This window comes from Nematostella vectensis, chromosome 14 (genome assembly GCF_932526225.1).
Source record: "Nematostella vectensis chromosome 14, jaNemVect1.1, whole genome shotgun sequence".
NCBI classification, from domain to species: domain Eukaryota; kingdom Metazoa; phylum Cnidaria; class Anthozoa; order Actiniaria; family Edwardsiidae; genus Nematostella; species Nematostella vectensis.
Genome location: NC_064047.1, coordinates 5446287 through 5468759, shown reverse-complemented (window position 1 = coordinate 5468759; position 22473 = coordinate 5446287). Strand labels below are relative to the sequence as shown.

At 38.5% G+C, this 22473-nt stretch overlaps 3 protein-coding genes across 10 annotated transcripts in view; all 3 read right to left on the bottom strand.

Moving 5' to 3' along the window:
- LOC116620249 (intermembrane lipid transfer protein VPS13A-like) overlaps window positions 1-4549 on the bottom strand; it is a 57838-nt gene extending 53289 nt beyond the window's left edge. For all 4 annotated transcript variants that reach the window (XM_048721949.1, XM_048721950.1, XM_048721951.1 and 1 more), the window contains exons 1-5: window positions 4151-4549; window positions 1666-1709; window positions 845-887; window positions 477-572; window positions 140-247 (exon numbers count right to left, since the gene is read on the bottom strand). In XM_048721949.1, the coding sequence (XP_048577906.1) occupies window positions 140-247; window positions 477-572; window positions 845-887; window positions 1666-1709; window positions 4151-4247 (388 nt within the window). In that variant the 5' untranslated portion in view covers window positions 4248-4549. The remainder of the gene's footprint in view (window positions 1-139; window positions 248-476; window positions 573-844; window positions 888-1665; window positions 1710-4150) is intronic.
- Window positions 4550-6203: 1654 nt separating this feature from the next.
- LOC5502874 (solute carrier family 28 member 3) lies at window positions 6204-18948 on the bottom strand. Of its 5 annotated transcripts, none has more exons than XM_032371167.2 (11): window positions 18761-18948; window positions 18466-18647; window positions 16121-16512; window positions 15594-15735; window positions 14583-14777; window positions 14242-14403; window positions 13587-13840; window positions 13291-13459; window positions 12801-12980; window positions 9006-9186; window positions 6204-7480 (listed from the first exon to the last, which is right to left on the bottom strand). In XM_032371167.2, exons 2-11 carry the CDS (start codon window positions 18598-18600, stop codon window positions 7365-7367), a joined length of 1926 nt encoding a protein of 641 aa, XP_032227058.2. In that variant the 5' UTR covers window positions 18601-18647; window positions 18761-18948; the 3' UTR covers window positions 6204-7364. The 5 variants fall into 5 exon arrangements, with proteins under 5 accessions (XP_032227058.2, XP_032227056.1, XP_032227057.1 ...); XM_032371165.2 differs by lacking the exon at window positions 9006-9186 and adding an exon at window positions 8337-8517; XM_032371166.2 differs by lacking the exon at window positions 9006-9186 and adding an exon at window positions 8337-8517 and having other exon boundaries at window positions 18466-18644.
- A 2351-nt stretch (window positions 18949-21299) lies between these two features.
- Window positions 21300-22463, bottom strand: LOC5502870 (maleylacetoacetate isomerase). The gene is made up of 2 exons (XM_001623954.3): window positions 22315-22463; window positions 21300-22238 (listed from the first exon to the last, which is right to left on the bottom strand). Exons 1-2 carry the CDS (start codon window positions 22351-22353, stop codon window positions 21519-21521), a joined length of 759 nt encoding a protein of 252 aa, XP_001624004.1. The 5' UTR covers window positions 22354-22463; the 3' UTR covers window positions 21300-21518.
- Window positions 22464-22473: the final 10 nt, after the last annotated feature.

Sequence of the window (22473 nt, the reverse complement as noted above, 5' to 3'; positions counted from 1 at the left end):
ATGGAAGAACAATAAATGTGGCCCCCCTTGCTTTAAAACCCTTGCTTTGTCCCCCCCCTTTTTTAGGAACTCCATGTTCTGCAACTGTATATCCAGTATGATCTTCTGTACTAAGAAATTAAAATACAGAATGTTGAACCTGTGCTCTCAGTAGCTTTCTTTGCAAGGCTTTCTTCAATTTGCCTCAGCCGTTTTCTCTGAACTGCAAGCTCACTTGCCCGGGCTTTCTCTGCATCATATGGTTGTTCTGTAAGAAAATGTACAAGCTTACTCTCCACCTTCTCTCCTTCCCTCCTCTTCCTTCCTACTTACTGTCCCTTCCCACATCCTTTGCCTTCCCACCTCCTCTGCCTTACTAACCCTACCCCAACCAACCCCAACCATTTACAACAATGGAGAAACAGCAACCACCATATTTTATCTTAGGGTTATGGCATTATTATGGCCAAGAAAACAAACCACTTGATGTATATTACCTTTCACAGGGCTAGCAATGAGATAGACATCTTCAATACATATGTCGCAGGGTGATGAATACAGGTTGGTCCATGGGATAGTCAGAGAGATCTCACCTAATATTAAATAGTGTAAATGTTTCTTTAAGAGTTAATAAAATAAGTGAAACATCTATTAGCACCCCATTATAATGCCCCCTTTTCAATACGCCCCCACAACCCAAGAGCCAATATCCTCTCTCTATTAAGCCCTGCCTTAACAGAAACAATACCAAGTGTCAAAAACGAGAAAAAAAATAATTTAAAATAATATCCAAAAAGGGGAAAAAAAAGAACTATTCGAAGGGTCTAATCCACTCAGAGTGTTAATATTTTCTAATTACTCTTACCAACAAATCCATGTGTTACTTGAACTGGCAGATCAAATCCATCCTGCAGAATATTTGGAGTGATGTTAGTGAGTCTAGTATGTTCCTGCACTACAAGGGCTGCTGGCAGTGGGGACCTCCAGACCTATGGTACAGTATACTACAGCAGAAGGGTATACACTGACAACGGTGTACTGTAATATTTTCCTGGTCATCCTCCAGATATATATATAATATAGCAGAAAGATTGCAATGGTATACACAGAAAACGGTTGTAATATTTGCCTGGTCAACCTACAGAAGTACAAGGTAGGTGGATGTCAATGGTATACAACGACAACGGTGTACTGAGACATTTGCAAGCTCATTCTCAAGACACTCTAGACAGATGAATGACTATGCAGGTACAGACAACAGTGTTATTTGCCGGGTCAACCTTCAGACCTACTACTGGTTGGAACTTAAGATTTACAAACAGCAGACCGATGGCAATGGCACACCTGAATAATTTCAGTGTGCACTACCACGTATGATACGGTCTACGCCAACATGTGCACCAATGTCATCTCTCTGCCGACATAAATATTGAGCTCCCTACAATCTGAAGATTGAGCTTCATTGTTTTTTTGTTGTTGTTTTTTAAGGGGGGATGTTTTGAGGGAGGATCTGGCATTTGATCCTTGGCTTAACATGAAATCTTTATTTACTTATTAATAAGGAGCTATAAAGAAAATTAATTACCATGATCTTCCAAATACACCAAACCCAAATGAAAAGGTTTCTTTCTTTTTAGTAACAAGATTTTTTACCACCTTCATTCAAATGTCTTCAATTTGACTCACCAATGCGTCATCTCTCAATTCTAAATCCCTCAACACTGCTTGGCCTAAAGTGACAAACATAACATACATTTAAGAGTTGTGACCAGTAGTGTTAAACACATTAATTATTTCACAATAATCAGCCATGGAGCCGGGACTTCAACTGGGGGAGGGGGTTCATTTACTGAATAAAGGAGACCAATTCCTCCAAGTTACTGTAGTAGGCAGGATTGTAACAGGGGAAAGGGGCGCTATTCTTCCAACCAATTTTTCTCATCCCAGCTTGCAGTACTCGATGGCATCTCATTAGAGAAGCCCTTACAGCAGGCTGGGGTGGATCTTCCAAACACCACGGACCATGGTGCCCTCTCTGGCTACAGCCCGACAGCCCCCACTCCCTCCTCCTGGCTACTAGACACATAACCTCTATCTCCTTCTGGAAATGGGCCTCTCCTCAATCCCTGGCTATACAGGGCTTGATAAAGTAGCCAACAGATTAAGATTTTTTTACTGTGTACCGGTGAGTGGTGTTAATTTACAGCATGGATTTTTCCTTTGTTTATATACAGTTGATTTGTGTAGATGACTATTGTAGGTTGCAATGGTTGGATTATAACTGATAAAGGATGGGAACACTCAAATGAACATGTTGCTGCAAAACATAATCAACAAAGCGTAAAATTTATTAAACCAAAAAAGGCACAACTAACCAGAATTGCCCTGTGAGAAATAATCTCTGTATAGCAATCATTTTGGGTCCCAATAACATGTTAAATATATGGGAAATTCTTGATAAAACTATTTTCTGCTCACAAGGATACAATTATAATATATATTGAGGTACTACTAATACTTGTAAAGGCTCAACAACAAATAGCATACGCAGAGACAGACAGAATATTTATAGGTTTGGATATTACAATTTCTACCACTGTTACCTAAGTAATCAGCTGATTAATAAAATAAAAACCAAACGTTCCATAGATGGGGAACAAAGCTTTCAGCTGCTTCACTGACATTTGGACTTTCACTTGCTCTTAAGACCTGGTTAAAGGTTTTAACAGGCCATATATTCCAGTAATCAATTTAATATTCATGCCCATAGCCAGAAATTAAAGACCAACTTGGACAGAATTCTTGTGAAATCAGATGAAATACAGTAAATATGTGAAAAAACCCAAGAGGGTCAAGGCGGGTGAATATAGAGAATGTATGAACATCCTCACAAAAATTAGGCTTGTGATGAGGTCCAAATTCTTGTGACACCCACCTAATCTGGGTGAGCTATGTTCATTTAACACCTGAAACTCTTGGCTATGGGAACAGTTTATATTTTTGCAGGGTATTCAAATGAGAATACTAACTACTTACTAAAAATCAATATAATTACTACACTAATACTAATTACTAAATATCAAACTGAGGCTTTGGCGGATCGACTAAGGCTTTGCAAGAAAATATTGCATTTACAAATAACAGGTGGTACTTTTATCTTAAAGAGTCTTTTCTGGGTCTTTGTACCCCTTGTTATTTATTTATTTGGCTTTGTTAAATCCGATATACTTAAATAACTTATGCTTTGTATTTCTTGGCTATCGGTGGTGCTCGCTGGCTCATCATCTTATTGTTTTTCTTTTTGTCAAAATTTTCCTTTTCAATCTCTTCAGGATAATCAGAGTACTCGTCCATTCCCATTTTTTTTTTGTTGCTTTGGTTTTATGGTTGATTTTGAAATTTGAGCAACCGAACAAAACAACACAAAAAAGCTCACAAAATGTCCCGCTCCGGAGACCGAAAAAGACGGCCTGTCAATCAACCATTTCGGCTTCTTCTGGGTGTTAGAATTCGCTACTCGAATGTTTGCTGTCGTTCATTTTGAAGTTTGAAGGTATAAAAAAGGTAAAAAAAGAAGGTTGTTAAACATTTTTCATAGGGCAATACGGAATTCCGTGTTGCCCTCAGAGACGGGCAATACAGTGATGCCACAACTACCAATTAGCCAATCACAGCGCGCAAACTATCAAAGCCATAAAATAACTTCTTTTACAGATCTAATTTAAATTACATAAATAGGCATAAAAACAGCAATTAGGACTTCTAATAAAATATTCATAACAAAAATTTAACATATAACTTATAGGGAAAGAAAATTGTAAGTAAAAATAAAATATTATGTATTATTATCCAAATGTGATAAAATTGCCCGAGTACAAAATAAGACTAAATGAAATCTCACACACATTGTCACGCCAAATCAAAGCCGAAGCAAAGATCAATTGGTAAATCAGATAAATCGAGATAAAGAGATGTTAGCCTAAGCTAAGATTAAAATTATCAATATTTATAATGCTATGTAAAGTCATAAATGCATCAATAAAAAAACATGTAGAGATGGTCAAATGTATAATGAGTTAAAATCAAATCTACAAAGAGTTTAACAAATATTTCCTTGCTCTCCCACTGTGCGAGACTTCATTTGTCTAGCTTAAATGCAGTATAAACCCACCTTGAAGAACTGCGAGTTCAAGATTAGAGCTGTCTAGATCACGTATATAACGGCCGAGAACGCTGTTCAGAACTGAGACAACAAGCTGCTCAAACATGCTGAGTTCACCACTTCAGATTATTCTTTCCAGATTTCTCGAAAGGATCGAGAGCTCTCCAAATGGACGTCGCATCAAGTAGGGGGTGTTACAGCGCATCTCTCGTCCATTGTGCATTCTATATTTGCGGTTATTTCCACTTTTTCATACCGCCAAGGATAGCGAAAGGAGCTAGATTCTGATTTCGGGTGTATCTGGTATCGAAACCTGGGGTCTCTGTCTAAAAATATTTATCTTGAAGTGTATATTGGAAATACTGAGGGCAAAATGTCGCCATCTTGTCACACTAGCGCGCGCCTAAACAAAAATAATCTAACATGAAATTTCATTGGCCAATAAGAAATAGAACTTGAGACGACAGACCAATCATAATAGCTTTATCAAAAGCTAGACAATGGGGGAGGGCCAATAAAGAGTCCGGGGAAAATGAAGGAGGGGGGGTACATCAAGTTTATTTCATCAAATAATACTATAGTATAATGATAATAATGCAAAAAAATAGTGATGATGAAGAGTCTACTAAAAGCACAATGCTAATGAGACTAGGAGACTAGTAGGGGACATTTTTTTACCTTTACATCCAAAATATTACAAGTGCTACGACAATTCGAATTCTAAAGGGAAACAAAAATCAGTTCCTGTTCCAACTGGTGCCAATGTGTGTGTGCTAGTGTGTGAAGTCAAAATGGGTCAATCTGATAATTTCTTCTTTTTTTTTACTTTTTTTTAACTTAAAAGTAGATCTTTATTTTACTTTAAAAGGGCTGTAAAAAAACTCAAAATAAGTTTTTTTTTTTTTTGGGAAAATCCTGCTAAAAATAGCCAGGTTCAATATGTTAGAACTTTTTTTTTATACCTATGACAGCGCATATCCTGGGTTTTCGGTACTCCTGTTTTTGACGAAAAAAGAAATACAATAATATTAAATATTATTAAAATTTATTATTAAGCGAAAATTAGCAAAGATTTAGTCGTTTGGAGCTCCGCTTTTAGGCAATGCCTAAATCCATATATTATCAAACAAGACGAAAACTGTATCGTATTGTACTGGAGGGAAGGAGAGATTTCAAAAGCTATGTGAGATTTTATTACTGTGCTGAAATGTAAACCGAATGATTTTCATTAAAAATATATGTATTTGTTTGATAATACTTTTGCATTGACTTATAGACGAGGGGGAAATTTTAGGGTAATAATAGGAATATAAAAAAATCAAAAGTTTTCTTTAGCGTCTCTTATCACAGGTGGCCTAGGCTCACGGAGTGTCTAACAGAGTTATCGTCCCGTTGAAATGGTGAAAAGACATGTGCACTTTCCACCTTAGGCAGTACCTGAATCTATATGCATGTAGTGGGATATTTAATAGGCTAGCGCCGCAGCAGGGGGTGGGGCACTGGGTGCATGTGCTCCCCTCCCCCTCCCCCAAAATATGTAGTGGGCCAATAGATAAATAGCGCGCATGACATCATGGGCTGCATTTCGAGTAGTGAGTTCACTCGATCGGCGATCGAGTGATGTTGGCACAAGGCTACAGGGAATTTGTACAAAAATAAAGACGTTGCTGTTCAGATTTTCGCCTCTTCTTGGAGTACGCTAGCCCCTAACCAAACCCCATTACAAAAATTTTCAAAAATAATTTAATGACCAGTAGAGGGGCTTGGCCGTGTCCCCCATATGGTATTGTGCCCCAAATATTTCGAGGCCTGCTACGGCACTGAAAAAGAGCCGGCAAAAGCAGCTATATAGCCAGTTTGCGCTACACCACCATCCATGTGGGACGCCAAGAGCAGGTTTATATTTCGCTGGTTTGCTCCTCTATTTTATACTTTGATCACTTTCTCTTCCTATGCCCCAAGGAGAACTGGTGGAGACTGGGGAAAATAGTATACTAAACCAGCCCGGGTAGCAACCTTTTTGTTTATCAGCGCAAGGCTACACCCAAACAATAAGGCAAACTTGTATCATATTAAAGTTTATTAGTATTCAAGAAAAATATTATGTTAATAAATATATCTAAATATACCTTGATAAGCTTTAGCGCCTTGCTGATAGATTTTTTTCCCTTCACGTGAGGAACCCTAGAGGCTCTATGCTAAACGATTATTTTATGTGGCCTTTCATACATGTAGCAACAGAAAAATTATCATACTATTCTACATTTTATTTACAATTAAATAGATTTCACTTAGTTATCTATATTACAAACACGACTATGTGTAAGGCGCTAAAACTTACCAGGAAGCAATTGTAACAAAACTCCCAAAATACAGGAAATTTTCGCGAAACCTCGTGAAGTTTGCCGACAGAAAGCCATTGTTTCTATAACCAATGTTGGCCGTTGTTGAATAAGGCCCGGCACTTTTAAGAAGTGTCAAACATAAAATATAAATAACTGGGATTTCAGGCAGCTCGTAATACACATTTCAATTCAGACACCAATAAAAAAAACTGTTTAGACTATTAATATATACACATTTATCTCGCACCCTCCCCCGACCCAATAGAAAATACCACTTCTAAGAATTGAAACCCTAGGGTAAAAACTTGGGAGATCTGTTATGTCCTTGATTATTTTAGCATGAATTATTGCGATGTAAATTTGATGTTGAAAAGTAATCGATGGTGTCAGAAAATGCATAAATTAACGCATATTTGTGCGTTTCGTCTGTTAGATGTAACTGTCACTAAAACTAGCTGAAAAATGACTCACTCCAGCTCGTGGAGAAAGAAATCTAGAGAAATAACTTTTATCGTGGATTGTTCTCAGTGGAAAAAGCTCACTTAAAAATAGCCCGAGATCAATATTTCAAGGTGATAAACTCCCCCTTTTTTCAGGACAATTTTCTGAACTTGATGTCAGATTTATATCCTCACAGAGCAAAGCAGTGGCCCGAAGAATACTCTGTCTTACAATCGGGCCGCCAAATCGGTGAGTTAATCTGCCCTAATGTGTCTGAACCCTGACTTGCTCTGGCAGGACCTTGATTTAGACTGAAATCTTCCGGAGAAGTGTGAAGGCCAACTCTTGAATTCACTAGCTAAACCCGTGCACGTACTTTAACCCTGGTGCATTTGCTAGAGATACGGTACCACCAGAACTGGATCCCAGGAATATTCTCACGCGGTTGTAGGCGCTATTGTTGTGAGATTGGAGGCTATCGTGGCTGTCACGTTAGGGGCGAGTGTGCCAATAGCGACCGCACCCTCGTACAGCGACTCGTCATACAACACTCCTGCAAGAGACAAGGGGGTCCAGTTTCAATTCGGGATGATTCGTGATAAAACATCGTAAAGAAAAGGGTTTGTGCAATCAGATACGGGAAGATGTTTGAAAAGGGCGATTTGTCCAGTCGCTCTGCGCCCTCGGTGCTCTAGGTTGAATGAGAGAATAAAAAATATTGTCCGCAGGCAGTGTAGTCCGCTTTAAGCTGCACTTGCACGGATTTTAGTGATATATCTCAAATAATTAATAAAATAACTGTCCAAGTTTACTAAATGACCATAAATCTTTCAGATGAATACAATATTGTGACTTGAACGCCTCACATTGAGCGGATGTAAATGGATTGAAAATAGTACTTTTAGGTTTTGGAACAGGCTGTACCTTTACTCAAACCTTGAAATTGAATTTAACTACACCAGGTAGATCCTTTGCATAAAATCCCTTTTACGGAGAATTATCTTTACTACGCTTTACTGAGTTATCAGGAAGACTTTACGTTTTTTTTCCACACTTTTTCAAATTTCAAACATTCTCAAAGCAACAAGCATGTGAGTGCCCCTTCAAGAGAGTGCTTTGTCCCGTTCACTCTACAGTGACACCGACCACTATCAATCTTGTCTCGTCAACTCTACAGTGACACCGACCACTATCAATCTTGTCTCGTCAACTCTACAGTGACACCGACCACTATCAATCTTGTCTCGTCAACTCTACAGTGACACCGACCACTATCAATCTTGTCTCATCAACTCTACAGTGACACCGACCACTATCAATCTCAAGTTCTTTACGTGTCATCGGTCAGAGGTGGGCGCCTACAGCTGATGAAATGCTTCTGTGAAATAACGTCGAGCTCACTGACTTACCCGCAACACAGGCGGTCATAAAACACGCAATAGTGCCCGCAAACAGGGCACGAATGGCTATCTTAGACATGTCAGTGACTCGGTGGGGAGCCATGGGTCCCAGCCCTCCTAACTGTACGCCGATGGATCCAAGGTTGGCAAAGCCGCACAGTGCATAGGTGGAGATGATCTCAGAACGAATCTACAAAACACATTTGTGGATGCTTACAATCGAGATACAAGGGCTCTGAAACTTGGAGGAAACCGTGTCCCAATCAGCCACATGTTGTCATATTCTCATGGAATATAGGACGATTAGATGAGATCTCAAAATAACTATCTTATTACTCCGTTTACGAATTTTAAAAATATCCTAATCATTTGTTGAAATGGATATTTTCCAGCACTTACGCATTTTTTAGATAGGTATTTTGCGAGGATGACAAAATGGCTGCTGACTGATACTCATCTACGAGACACTGTAAAAAATCTGTGAGACTTAAATTTTCAAAGTCAAACTAGATTTTCCTTCGAGCCCTCATCTACTTTTCCATGGTTAAAGATCCAGCGTACTTTGCGGGCACTCCCAAAGGTCATTTTCGTGGCTGAGAAATGCACTGGATGCTCGAGCATGCTAGTTTCAGAGCACCCATCAATTGTAAGCATCCAATAACAGCACAATTCACTCACCAGCTACGCAAGCTGTCATAAAGCAAGCAATTGTTCCAGCCAGCAGTGCCCGCATTGCAATCTTGGCCATGTCACGGATCCTGGTAGGTGCCATCGGTCCCAGGCCCCCAATTTGGATGCCAATCGAACTAAAGTTTGCAAACCCGCACAGTGCATATGTGCTAATGATTTCTGAGCGGATCTGTTAGATGGAAGGTGGTAATGGGTGGTTTTGTGTTAATTGTGGTGTTAGATTTTACACACAAGAAGAACAAATCTTTGGATTTAGGTGGGGTAGAACTGGTATAAATAGGACGCGTTTTGAACCTCACAATGAGTTTTGGCCGTTATTATAGAAATAGAGGACTTGCACTAAAAAATCATGTGACTTTTTGGGTGTCAAACTTGCATGTGTTCAGGCTTTCAGCGCCAAAATAACAGCAGCGAGAAGCAACTTATTCAGTGCTTACAATACAGCGAAAACGTTTCTTTGTAAGAATATATATACATAAAGATTTTATTTAGTCGTCATTCTCTGGTGTGACGAGTGCAGACATTTCTCTGTTTTTTTTGGCTTAAATTTGCCACCCAAAAGGTCACGTGGTCTGAGCAAGTCCCCTAGTAAAAGTAGTTTCATCTTCATTATAAAGAAAATAATTGCATATCATGGAAGCATTTCTTTCATGTGAGTCCCATTTAGACAAGTTCTACTATAGATTTAATTTGTGATTACAGAAAAAGATGGCATCACTTTACATCATTCAAGATGATTTTCACAAAAAGAATCTATACCAGGCCAAGCAAATCTCAAAAAGCCTCAATAGCAAGGTCAAATTCATAGTTTAAACAAAGTACTAAAACACAATTTGGCATTTCTAACTTAACACAATTCAACAAGCAGAAAAGATAAATTAGTAGATATCAATTTAGTACTTCCAGCCCAAATTTACTCCCATTTCCATAAAAAAAAAATGATTTGAACGATTTATAATGATACACACATTGCATGATTTCATCTTTTCCATAATCATAAATAATAATTATAAATATTTTATGAAAAAAAATAAAATATAATTTTGACTTCGGACATGGAGAAGAAAACAAATTTTAGGGGAGGGGGCATTATTATTAAAAAGTAGATAAGCATGTGAAAATTGTGTTTTCTTCTTTTTAAACAGAAAAGGGGATTGCTACTAAAAATGGGAAGTTTTTTTGGAAAAAAATTCTATTGCAAAATAGATGGCAAAGTTATGGCTAATGGAGTTGCTAAATGCAGATGGCATTCTATCTCTGAATATGAGTGTTTGTTTTTTTTCTCTTTGAGACCAGTTGAAGTGGCATACATTTGTCAAAGTCTGATTCACTGAGCTGAAGATAGGGTGGAGTTTGGGTTGGTAATTATAGCAATAAAAACAAGGTAATGAAAAGTGCAGGAACTAAGCACATTTCACACAAGCTTGCATTACCAGGGGTTTCATTCAGTGGCTGGCTGAACCAACAGCTGTTTTTAATCGAACGCCTGCTACTTTTAAAAAAAAGTTGATTTAAGTTTTATTTGAACTAATAAAATAACTTCCACCCCCTATTGATCAATCTCCGCCGCCTACTCTGAAACTTAATGAAACCCCTGCATATTGTTTCATATAAAAAGATATGGATTACCTTGATCTTACATTACAGAGACTCAGTCAGCCACTTTATTGTTGTTTTCATTAAATAATGGAAGACCAATTATTAAAAGAAACAAATGTTTTATACTTTACTTTACCAAAATCGATGTAAAATATTGCATTGGCTTCCTTAAAACAGCCAATGGAAGTACAGTAAGTGCTTTTTTACACTTATGCTTTTGTATTTTGCTAAGATGAAAACATGGTGGCTGACAGAGATTCTAACCACTACTTACTCTATGAGGCATAGCCAAGTGTCAATTGCAATTGTTTGTCAGCAATATGTACAAAAAAGTGTGTTTCAAATAGTACAGGTCATGAGTTATTGGCACTACTCAGGGATAGATAAAAAGACGACTTTTCAGGCAGTATCTGATGAAGATGTACAAAAAATGCTATTTAAGACTTGACGACAAACGCCTCTATTATGTAAACAAATTAATTGTAATAAGGGATAACATACATAATAAAATATTATCTTAAAAGATACAGTGGCATAGTGAAAATTTCAAGGAAGAAGGGTTGTTAAAAAATAGAAACAAGTGAAATATATAGGAATTATTCAAAAACAATATCAGTCAGTTTGAAGAGAAAATCCCACATTCCTCCAAAAGTTAGCTTGCTACTATAGGGACAGGGATATAAAAAGGTGTTAAGGAAACCAATGAGTCTGAGAAAAAATTCGAGGGAAAAATAGTATTTACAAGACAATACAACAAACAAACAGAAACAAAAAATTGTCTCAACACAAAGGGTTACATCTAAACTTCACTTTTCCACAAATAACTACAAGAAAGGATAAATGACAGCACATGGCACAGATAACGTGAATTGAAACTTGGACAATCTTAAATATCACATATTTAAAGTGAAGATTGGTTATGTTTGAGGGGACTTATTTAGAGTATTATTTTTTTATATAAATGTCATGTGATGATGCCATTTCAGTTACAGAGAAAGTCAAAGGTATGAGAATAACCCATTAACAAAAAAAACCTTATAATTTCACCTTTGACTTTGACACAAACTGAGATATGAATGATGATAATGTTGATGCAGCAATGAATGTGGTGTGGAAATGAATAGGTTCAGCAGTTAAAACTTTTTAAAATTTGTTTAGTTCTTTGGTTGGCCCAGATTGCAATGTTTAGCTCTGCTGGCTGTTACAATAGTCAACATAATGAATCATGAGTTGTGGTGACCCATACTTTAAAACTGTGGCATGACTCATCATTTCACTGAATGCCTATCCTAGCTACTTTACCTATTGTACCATATGCCACTGAAATTTAGATTATTTTCAATGACTTTGCTTCCTTTTCATAAAGATTTACCCAGAGATGTGTGATTTCAATAAGATTGCACCATAAATGCTTATCATGTGTTATTGGAATCTGAGAATTCCTATATATCAATTGCATTCAAACACCAGCAAATAATGTGATCAGTTTTGCTGTATTTTGCTGCCATACTGTACGTCAAATAAGGATAACACAAGTGTTTTTGTGATTTAGGATTTATAGACATTTCTTTCCAAGAAATACTCTAACCTTCCTCACAAGAAAGCACTGCATGCATCAACATTATTTGACAACAATAAACAAAATCAGCAAAACAAATCCAAATATTTTTAGTGGCGATTTGAATAAAATTGAATTAAATGGATTCCAAGCTCAATAATCAGGATAACACATTCAAGTACAATCTCTGAAACACTCAATGCATTGGAAAATCTTTTAAAAAAATAGAAAGCTGAAAATAATACAATTTCTTGTCTTCAGTACAGGTCACCAATAAAAACCTAAAGTTTCAACTTTTTAAACTAGCTTGACTTATTACTAGCAGTTTATAATCAGTTTAGCAATGTCACTCCAAATGAATTTTTTTTTCTTGGTGTGAATATACAAAACACATAAACACTGCACATTGGAACTAGCACGAAACACTGAACTGACAATACAAATTCACACTTTAATGTTTGAAAAATAAAAAGGTCCTTGTAAATTCATTACTTTGGGACAAAAAACATCAATAAATCCCAAAACTGAAAACAATAAAAACTGAAGACGATAGAATGCCACTTGCAACTGTATTACCTGCAACTCTTTATGCTACTGTAGTGGAGGGGAAGGGGGACACGACTTACAGATATTGTGCGACCTGGTTGCAAATGTGTCCTGTTCTTGATCAGAGCAGACAACCGGATGTAAGCAACAAACTCATTCAAGAACGTCTTGATGCCAAGAAGCTCTGCTACCACATCACAATCTTTCCACTGAACACCCATCAAGTAGGCAACAGGACGCAAGACATAGGAACAGATGAACTGAAAATTGGACAGTAAATATGTAAGGTTGTGTAGCTGGGTCCCTTGGCTTATTTATCAAGAGTCCTTGCTTGACATCACACGATGTGAGACTTGTAGGTGATCATGCGGCACTCCTAGTCATCAATTAGAAAAGGGGAAAGGAACGTAGCATCTGTACGCCTACCATTGCCTTCAGACAGACAAACATATGGAGATGGTCCTCTTTTATATGCAAGGGGGCTGGATAGCTTAATTTATAGAACTCTCCTATTATCAGCTGCATGGCTAAAAGGCTCTATATATATACAGTATGCGGCACTCTTCTCACCTCAAAGCTTAGCTCAGGGTGTCCAACCATGGAGCCAAGCCAGGAAAGCATGGCATTAAAGAATGCCAGGAAGGCCAGAAAGGCAATCAGGTTTGCAGCAACATTAGCTACCAGGGCGATGGCTGTACTGGCGCCCTTGGCTGCAGCTTCAATGACATTACGTTCACCACTGAAGAGAAAAACTTTGTGAGGCATGAACAGTAGCAGACAAGTGTAACATTGCAATAACGTAATCTGTAATCAATAATATGCAGTTCCTTTAGTGAGTTTTCCAGAAGAATGCTTTGGAAACTTACCCTTCTGGGAGGTCAATGGCTTCTTCTATAGTCTCCGGTGTCTCAGTTTCTGGGTAAAGCAGCTTGGAGATGGCTAGCGCAGCAGGAGCAGACATTACTGATGCACTCAGCAGGTGAGAAGCAGAAACGCCAAACTCGATATATGCCGCCAACACACCGCCCGCAATAGTAGCAAAGCCACCGGTCATAATAGCATGGAGTTCGGACATGGTCACATGGCTTAAGAATGGGCGTACAAGCAGTGGCGCCTCCGTCTGTCAATCAAAACATGGAATTAACTAGATGTGACTTTTGCAATATAAAAAAGGAAAAGGTAAACCACAAGCCAATTATACATTATTAAATTGTGAATAAATGGTTGAAAAAAGGCCAAGATTTGGTCACCAGGGCTACTTGTCAGTTTCTGACAAATTCTGTTAGCTTTAAGGTGTTCATTGCTAAATTATGACTGGCAAAAGTTTGGCTTATTTTACAGTAGAAGTTCTGATTCATATACGATATCCTGATTTTAACTGCCTTTTTGTTCTCTCGGAAAAAAAAAATGCTAAAAATGCCCTGGGCTCCTGACCTGGGGATAGACAGATGGGAATATAAATAGAGGGTTATCTTAGCCTCTAAAGTATCCATCAACAGAACAAGCATCAATGTGCTTCACCTGGCCCACAAAGATGTTTCCAGCTGCATTCAGAGACTCAACAGCACTCGTTCCCATGGTAACCTGCATAAGCCATGCCAGTTTCTTGATGATGACTTGCATGATACCGATGTAATAACAGACAGAGATGAAAGAACTGAAGAAGATTATGACTGGGAGAACCTGGAAAATAAATACGTTGATGTCTATTTTGACAAAAAAGTTGGAATATATAATACATTAACAGGGCAGGGCTATAACATTATCGCCCTCTCCCTTGCTAGAATTAATAGTTCAGTTTCGAATTCTAAATACTAAATATCTTCTTACAAATGCAAGAGTCATGGGAAAGAGTGACATACCTTGAAGGCGAAGAAATGGTCGAGATACGTCGGGTCCCCAAACACAAACTTGGCTCCTTCATTTGTAAAATCTAAGAAGGCCTGAATGTTCCTGCCAAAGAAGTTGAAGACAGAGAACCCTTGCGGGGTACGTAGAATGAGCAGGCCAAAGATAAACTGGAGGGCAAGACCCCAGAACACTGGACGCCAGCGGATCTGTCGATAAATCGATTATTGTATTACCATCAAATAGCTAAAAGCTCTTATAATAACAAAGGAATAAGAACAAATATTTATTTCAACTTATGGCTGAAAACAGGGTTTTTATTATGAAATTTGTCAGCCTGTTTGCTAGGAAATTGCACTGGCTAAACAGATATTTTTTTACATCTAGTTGTATGTTCACAAGCCACTTTTTACCAAACTACAGCCTGGAAAAATCTTATTTTTTAGGTAAAAATTTGGAAAGAGAAATCAACACCCAAGAGTGAAAAACAACACGTATTGTAAAACAGTTAAATCATATAAGAACTTGTGCTTGATATTCTATAAACAGATGCCATGGAATGACATTACTGACTGACAGTATGGGAGTCCCGGAAGGTGTTTCACAACAAGGCCAGACCACAGGGAAAGAGAAGGTCAGGGGAAGCTTCCTGACACAGCAGGGTGGGGAAGTCAGGAGGGAAAACAACAGTAATCCGAGAGATAGGAAAACTAAAAGGTTATCAAAATAGCAAGGGAGATTAAAAAAAGTCTTAAAACAAGGAGCTTTTTTATCAATGACTACTGCAGTTGAGGTCTCAATATTTTTTCCATGTTTCTTTCCTTTAAAATTTTGAAGTATCAGAAAGGGCATTAGATACAAACAAAAACCGTACACATAATGGTTATTTTGAGATGTTATATACAATTAAATATCCAATCAATGAACAATTTCTTTAAAAAAATTCAAGCATTTTGCATAAACATCAAGTTACCTTTCTGTGGTTCTTTGAAAATTAAAGCATTTTGCATAAACATCAAGTTTACCTTTCTGCGGTTCTTGGAAAAGAGCCAACAGACTAGAATATTAACACAGAGGCCAGCAAGAGATATCAAGCGCTCAGGTTCATCGTGATTATCCAATCCAAGAAACAAGGCAAGGAGAGCCAAGATAACCACAATACAAACCCTAGAGAAAAGAATCAATGAATAAGTGATCTAAACAAGGCTTGCATTGCAAAAAATGAACAATCTTTATTAAATATCAGGAGATCAATAAAAAAACTAATGTACACTTCATCTATCTTACCTAAACAGGCTTATTGCTGTTACAGAATGTAATAAAGTTAAAAGGTAAAAGGATTCATGCAAACTTGCATGCTAGTGCTGGTAGTATGGACATGAATGCTTTACTGAACAGCACCTTTCTGTTTATTACTTAAATGCTATCTCTATTTGGAAGCTTTTGAGGGCTCTAATACAACACAATAAAGCCTGAGACAATCGAGGAATGCTATGTTATGTTACTTATGTCTGGTCATGGAACACAGCTATCCTCACATAATAAATCTTACCATTTCAACCAATACCACTGTCCCTGGATTACTCTGGCAATCGGCTTGAAAAGAGCTCTGTAGATGGCTGAGCCCCAGTGGGCAGAGATGAACATGTAGATGAGACAGAACCACAGAAACATGGTGATGGCAAAGAGGATCTTGACTTTTTCAAACCCACTGATGATAATGGCTACAATGCTATAAATGAGGAGAAGGGTGGTAAGGATGACCATGGTGATGCTGAAACCATGTCGCTTCCATGTCTCACTGAACTTGCTTGACTCAGGAGAGTCTTCAAACTTGGCTATCATGACTTGAGTGAAGCCCTTTCGGTTTGGGACTGGGCTGTGCTCATCGAGTTTAAGTGCAGCTTTTGAATTAGCTGTATCTGCCATCTCAAGATGATCAGTCTTTGCAAAAATAAAACAGTAAATTTTAGTTAAATGATTTTGGTCATACAAATTTGCAACATACTATTCTTAGCAGCATCTTTAAAGCAAAAGATTGTATAATATCCTACATCTGATAATTATATCAGCTTTTTATATGACGTGTCGAAAATCAACATAACAAAAATCTGCATTTCAATTTTAGAGGATAAAGTTTATTTTAGCACCAAACAGTTGTTTGGATTAATCACAAATTGTATAATTAATTTTTCAGATGTAGGCAAACAAAAAAGAGTAAAAAAAAGGATGAAGGATACTTCTGGGGCATACAGTTCTTGTATTATTTGCTTTTATTGTAATGATGATGCTAAATGCGTAACGCGTATTTGTAGTGGTAACCAACAATTACAGTCCTTGTGTTGTGAAGTCTAAAGAAACCAAACCAGTAACTATGGACACCACTTTAACGCAGAATAAGACGGGTAAGACATAGGAAGAAGGAAAAAAACACCCAAAACAAGTTTATTGAAGAAAAGCGTTGATTGAATTTTCTGACTGCAAAGGCTAATAAAATACTCGTGGACGCTACAACGTGTTAATACAAATTATTACGCTACAAGCCAATGAACAAATACAAAGACTTCACCAGCAAGGCCATAGATTATAGAAAATAATTACACATTTATATTTATCTAGGTCGTTTATTTTGACTGTTACAACCGATTTTAGAAAAAGGGGAAGCCATGACTGAGTTGCGGTGATGAATGAAAGAGTCACCAGACACGTGGAATTCTCAATTGATATTTTCATGAGCAACCGGTACCGCACGGTTTAGAAATCGCACATTGCACAATACAAAATTCCAGATTTAGAGGAAAAGGAATTTGCCCTGATACACTTAGACTCACGACATTGAATATTTAAAAGAGCAAAGATTACGAATCGAACGATTCTTTCTGCGTGATTTGCTGGAGTGAAGTGGGCTTATAAACACTAGGTACTGTTATTACGCACGAACATTGAAAAGTGGCTTCATAACAAAAATAACTGCGCGATCTTGCTAATAAAGCCCACAAAAATAGCGTACAATACTAAAAATGTTAAGAGTATGTAAAATGAGTAACCGGGCCAAGAAATACGGAACGCCCGATTTCATCAGCGCGTTATAAACATTTTTAGAGTACGTTCTTGCGACACTCCGTCAACGGTCGAATGACCAGCGATGCAGTGCCAAATGCGGGCAAGCATGGCTAAAAAATAACAGAAAGGCATAAAGAAAAACTTACCGAATTCATCCTGATTCGAATTAAGTTGAACAACGGTTAATTTTCCTGAGTTTTAGCGTTTTCTTGGGTGTTCCGTGGGCACGTGTAGGAAGGTTTTATTGCGTATCGCGTATGTGTGACGTCACGGCCCCCCGCCCCCGGCCCTCCATCTTATTTACATAATGCATAAAACATCGGCATCTACTTCCCTTTCCCGCTAAAACCTGTATTAATACAACGGAAGTTCTTGGGATCGGATGTTCTCTGCACGTTTGGGTAGGAAAAACAAGTCACTAGGTCACAAAACAAGTAAAGAAAGGGTTAGCGAGTGTAATTGACGGTGGATCTCTCGATTTTAGAGTAAAATGAAATAAATGTTCATATCAGCTTCAGTTGTAAACAAAAGACGTGGAAGCTAAGATTGAGCGCACTTAAAGAAATAAATACAAAATGCTTGAACAAAATAAATTCTTGAAAGCTTATTCCATCGGCACTGAAATCTTATGTTTGCTAGTTTCTGGTCAAGCTAGCACTATAAGAGTTTCGACTCGAGCGAGAGTTAATTAAGTACAGGGGGTCAAAATTGCGCGCGAAATCCTTTTTGATGGAAAGATTACGAAGAAAAATTCAACGTTAAACTTGCTTCAAGATTGTAACCAGACTTGAATAATCAGATATCAAGGTAAAGATTGCTTGTCCGTATACTTACAAGGCCCGAATCGTTGCTGCTACGAGCACTAATTCCACTATCGTCGAGTTGTGTCTCAAAGTTCAAAACGACATTTGGCGCGTTTTTCTTTGGCGTGGAATAGGCAATGTTTTCGTGACTGTTTATTCTCTCCATACTATCCTTGACCTAGACACTTTCAGGAGCTTCTTAAAGTATTTCTGCTAGAGGAACAAAGACGTATTAATAAAATCTGCGATAAAATCGTGCATCTCGCCGCGTAAACAGAACGTGCCTCGAGCAACTTCGCGCCATTTTTCTCGCGATTCAAACTCACCTTAAATTGAATTAAATTGGTCTATTTCTCCTGAGACTTGAACGAGGTGAAAATACCTACTCAATCTACTTAATTCCTGATTAATGGCGTTTAAATGTATAGAGGGAAAAGACTAAATTTACTAAAATACATTAAGCAGCGGTGTGAACTTGCTGATGGTTTGAAGACTTCAGGACACTGCTGCTAACATTCGAATAACAATAGCATTAGGCGCCAAAACCAATCGACCAATCACGCAGCGTGCACGACTCTCAAATCACAGATAGCGTAAAAACATGCCCGTAGCAACATCAATCAAACATGCGAACTCTCCAATCAAACGAAGTGTCATATATTCAAGCTATTCACACGAAAATAAACACCGCGTAGAATAAAAGAATCTAAAGAAGTCGTAAAATATTATGTGCGTGAGTAATATAAGCACATGGTATTTGCGTGTGTGTGTGCTTGTGGAAACTCGATAGTATTTCTGTCAAGTAACACGCTAGTGGCAGAGGTAAGCTTGTATTTTACGAAAGAAAAGCGCTGAAAACTGTGAGTCGCCTGAATTAATATCTGCATATAATGCATTTTGCCCTGTTTCAAGTAAACCAATGTAAATAGATCTGGATTCCGCGCCTGGGGAACGGAAAAATTTAGTGAGAGACAGTTAGGTGACAAAAGCGGTAGGGAAAGGGGGGGATTGATCAACCGATTTTCACCAGAGAAAGACCGAAGGTCGAGATTTTTTTGGCTGCGCGAGGGAAAAAGCGCGCGGGCGAAAATCGGAAATCTCGTTATTAGGCCTTTTTCTGTTGAAACTCCACAGAAATGCTTGCTTCGCGACTAGTAAGGGCAAATTGAGTTGTCCAACCCCCCCCCCCCCCCCCCCTCAGCAAATCCTGGGTACGACGCGCCTGTCAATCGATAATCCCTTGGGGGAGGGGGGAGGGCTCCACAAGTTCCGATGAACGATAAGAAAAACTTGCCGAAAACAATAATCCCGGGAGGGGGGGGGCTCTCCTCCCTAACAACATGTAATATGCTCGTTCAAAAATGAATTAGTTGGATAGCAAAATAGGTGCGGTTTCTGGATTTTTTTAACCGTAAGGGATTTGCAATTCCCCCGTAACGCCCTGAGAAGCAATGGGAAAAAGCTTCAATTGACAGCCCGGCCTCCCGACCCCCGGGACATACCGGGGAAGTAACGCGGTCATGTGGGCGATTTAACACCTGTAGTCCACCGGGGGACCCGGGGTTTAACAAAAGCCCTCAACAGGCCGGGAAAGGGGGAGGGGAATTAACGCTGAACTGGAAGTTGCGTCCCCGGGTTTTTTTTCCCAGCGTATTCAAATTATAATTTTTCAACAAAGATATTTGCTTGCAAATCTAAATATCTGATAGTATAGACTGAAACAAATAAAGTTTACCCCTATCTATCGAAGTCTATCGATGGGGTAGCCTGTGGTGAAAATACTAGAGAGGGCCCGAAAGTGGGTGTAGTATGCATACGCTTTTTCCCGCCGAAGTTTAGTTCACTGAACAGGGCAGCTCAAAGGAAGGTATGGCTTTCGATAGTGGGACGTTATCGTAAAACACCGGGGCCATGTATCGGGGGTTTTAACACCGTCACAGGCCCCGGTACCCGGGAAAGTAACGGAAACTTCGCACCAGATGAATGTTACTTTCCCCGCTATGTCCCGGGGGTCGGGGTGCCGTGGTTTCAATTGACTGGTGCATAACCGACATGTGACGTAGATATACCCCAACTTTACTCGCGATATCAATCCAAGTTTTAGCTAGGCTTTTACATGGTCAAAGCGATGAAAAGACTTGTTAAACCAGAAAACAGCTATATTCGATCCACGCTACAGGCACCCCGCTATTATGGACAGAAATACGATCCCCGAAGAGAGGAGACCGGACACATAAAGCATCTGAAAAGTAAAAGAAATGTATGCCTAAAATGTTGTTGTGTCCATATTTTTGGCACTCGTCGTCTATAGTCTTTTCACGACACTTATTTTTCGCGAAAACTTGAAATCTAAGGTTGTAAACTGAAACTGACGTTACAAATTTCATTTCGTGCGCTCTTAGGATAATGGCGTAGGTTGGTAGACATAAAACATCACTTTGATTGGCATCTTGTCATTATTCCCGCGCAAAAATGTATAAATTTATTTGACCGGGTACAATTTTAGGATAGCCCTTCCTAAAGGCATGAGATTTGAAAGTAAAATGTGTGGAAAATTCGGTACATAAGCTGTAAATTACTAAAGGTTGGCACTATCTGGAGATTTGGTACATTACCCGGTCGATATTCGCATATTTTTATTGCCAAAGTGTGACAGCTCCGACGACTATCAAGTCAAAACGACCCCAAATGACCCGAAAGAGACGCCGCAAGGTAAAGAAACAAAGCAAAAATATGCATCAGATCGCGATTAAGCCATTCTATGCGCGATTAAAATTTAAAATTAATTACGGAATTGCCCCCTTTTGTCTGAAAGGAAATAAATGCTGTTAATTGCGTTGCTAACAATAGATCAAAATAGATAAGTTTTTCAAATGTATTCTTTTTTTAATTCTATAAAATAAAGCTTGCGCAGAATTCGCAGAAATATCACAATACTTTCAAAACATCGAATAATATTGACACAGTTAAACCAGATATCCGTTATACAACTTCTAGAATATGAATATATATGTTATAACATGATTTTCTATCACAAATGGTTAGGTTTACAGAAATAAAATCTTATAACAGTTAATAGAGGGCCTACTTCTCGACTTGAGCACATTTCTTCATCGTTACGCTCTCTGGAAGATTTGCTTGGCGACAGAAGAAGTGGATTATATCGGGTTTCTCAGGGCATGTACTCGAAAATGCAGGGTGCTTTCGACCAAGCTCTAGATATGCCTCAATTCCTGGGTAACTTTCCTCTGGAAACTCTTTAACGACCCCTAGTGTGACAAAGATGTAGTGCATTTTTGGTAAAAAATAGCAATCGGGTAGACCAGGCTTAGATCCGCACAGAAATCCCTTGTTTCCATGCTCATCTTTTGGCATGTTATCGGAGAGGAGAAAGTTGTTAACTTTCTTAATTTCAGCCAGTAGATGTTCACGTAGCAAGGGGTCGCCTGCCGTGTCTTTGTTCTTGATATACTGGTTAAACTTGTGGTAGATAGTACAGCCAGGACCGACGGAAACAAAGGAGTTGATAGCCTTATTTTCGCTGCGGAGAACTGGCTGAAACGACCGCTCGAATCGATCTTCGATATCGGCTGCGTCGTCGAAATCCTGGTCCTTTCCATCGATTTCCAATACCAAAGTTGGTAGATTCTTGTAAGGGAAATGCAAATCGACATTTGATTTCCTCACAGTATCCACAGGAAAGATTCTTCCTGAAATTCCAGCGATGTCTTTGAGAGCTAGCATCATCATAACACGATGGCATACAATATCAGCACCAAGAGACTTCCCATCTCGTGTGGATGCCTAAAGTATAAGATAAACAGGTCGTAAATTCCGCGAAATTGTTCGTAAAATATATAAATACCTCTATAAAACTCACCTTGACATACAGCGTAAACCCTATTTCAGGACTAGCCATTCTGTGGAATTTTTCTATTTAGTTTAGTAGGAATACTGTGTTCATGGTACGGCAAATCGACAAGGAAAGGCGGGTTGAGCTGTTATTCGATACTACAAGCCAGCAGGCTCAAATTTCCCC

What these genes read in the sequence shown, in the direction of transcription:
- LOC5502870 (XM_001623954.3), bottom strand. Translation starts at nt 22,353, where the DNA reads ATGGCTAGTCCTGAAATAGGGTTTACGCTGTATGTCAAG. An exon ending in GGTTTACGCTGTATGTCAAG is followed by an intron (nt 22,239 to 22,314) that starts GTGAGTTTTATA and finishes CTTATACTTTAG; the next exon opens with GCATCCACACGAGATGGGAA.
- LOC5502874 (XM_032371167.2), bottom strand. Translation starts at nt 18,600, where the DNA reads ATGGAGAGAATAAACAGTCACGAAAACATTGCCTATTCCACGCCAAAG. An exon ending in ACCATTTCTTCGCCTTCAAG is followed by an intron (nt 14,404 to 14,582) that starts GTATGTCACTCT and finishes TTTATTTTCCAG; the next exon opens with GTTCTCCCAGTCATAATCTT. An exon ending in GCCATTGACCTCCCAGAAGG is followed by an intron (nt 13,460 to 13,586) that starts GTAAGTTTCCAA and finishes TTTTCTCTTCAG; the next exon opens with TGGTGAACGTAATGTCATTG.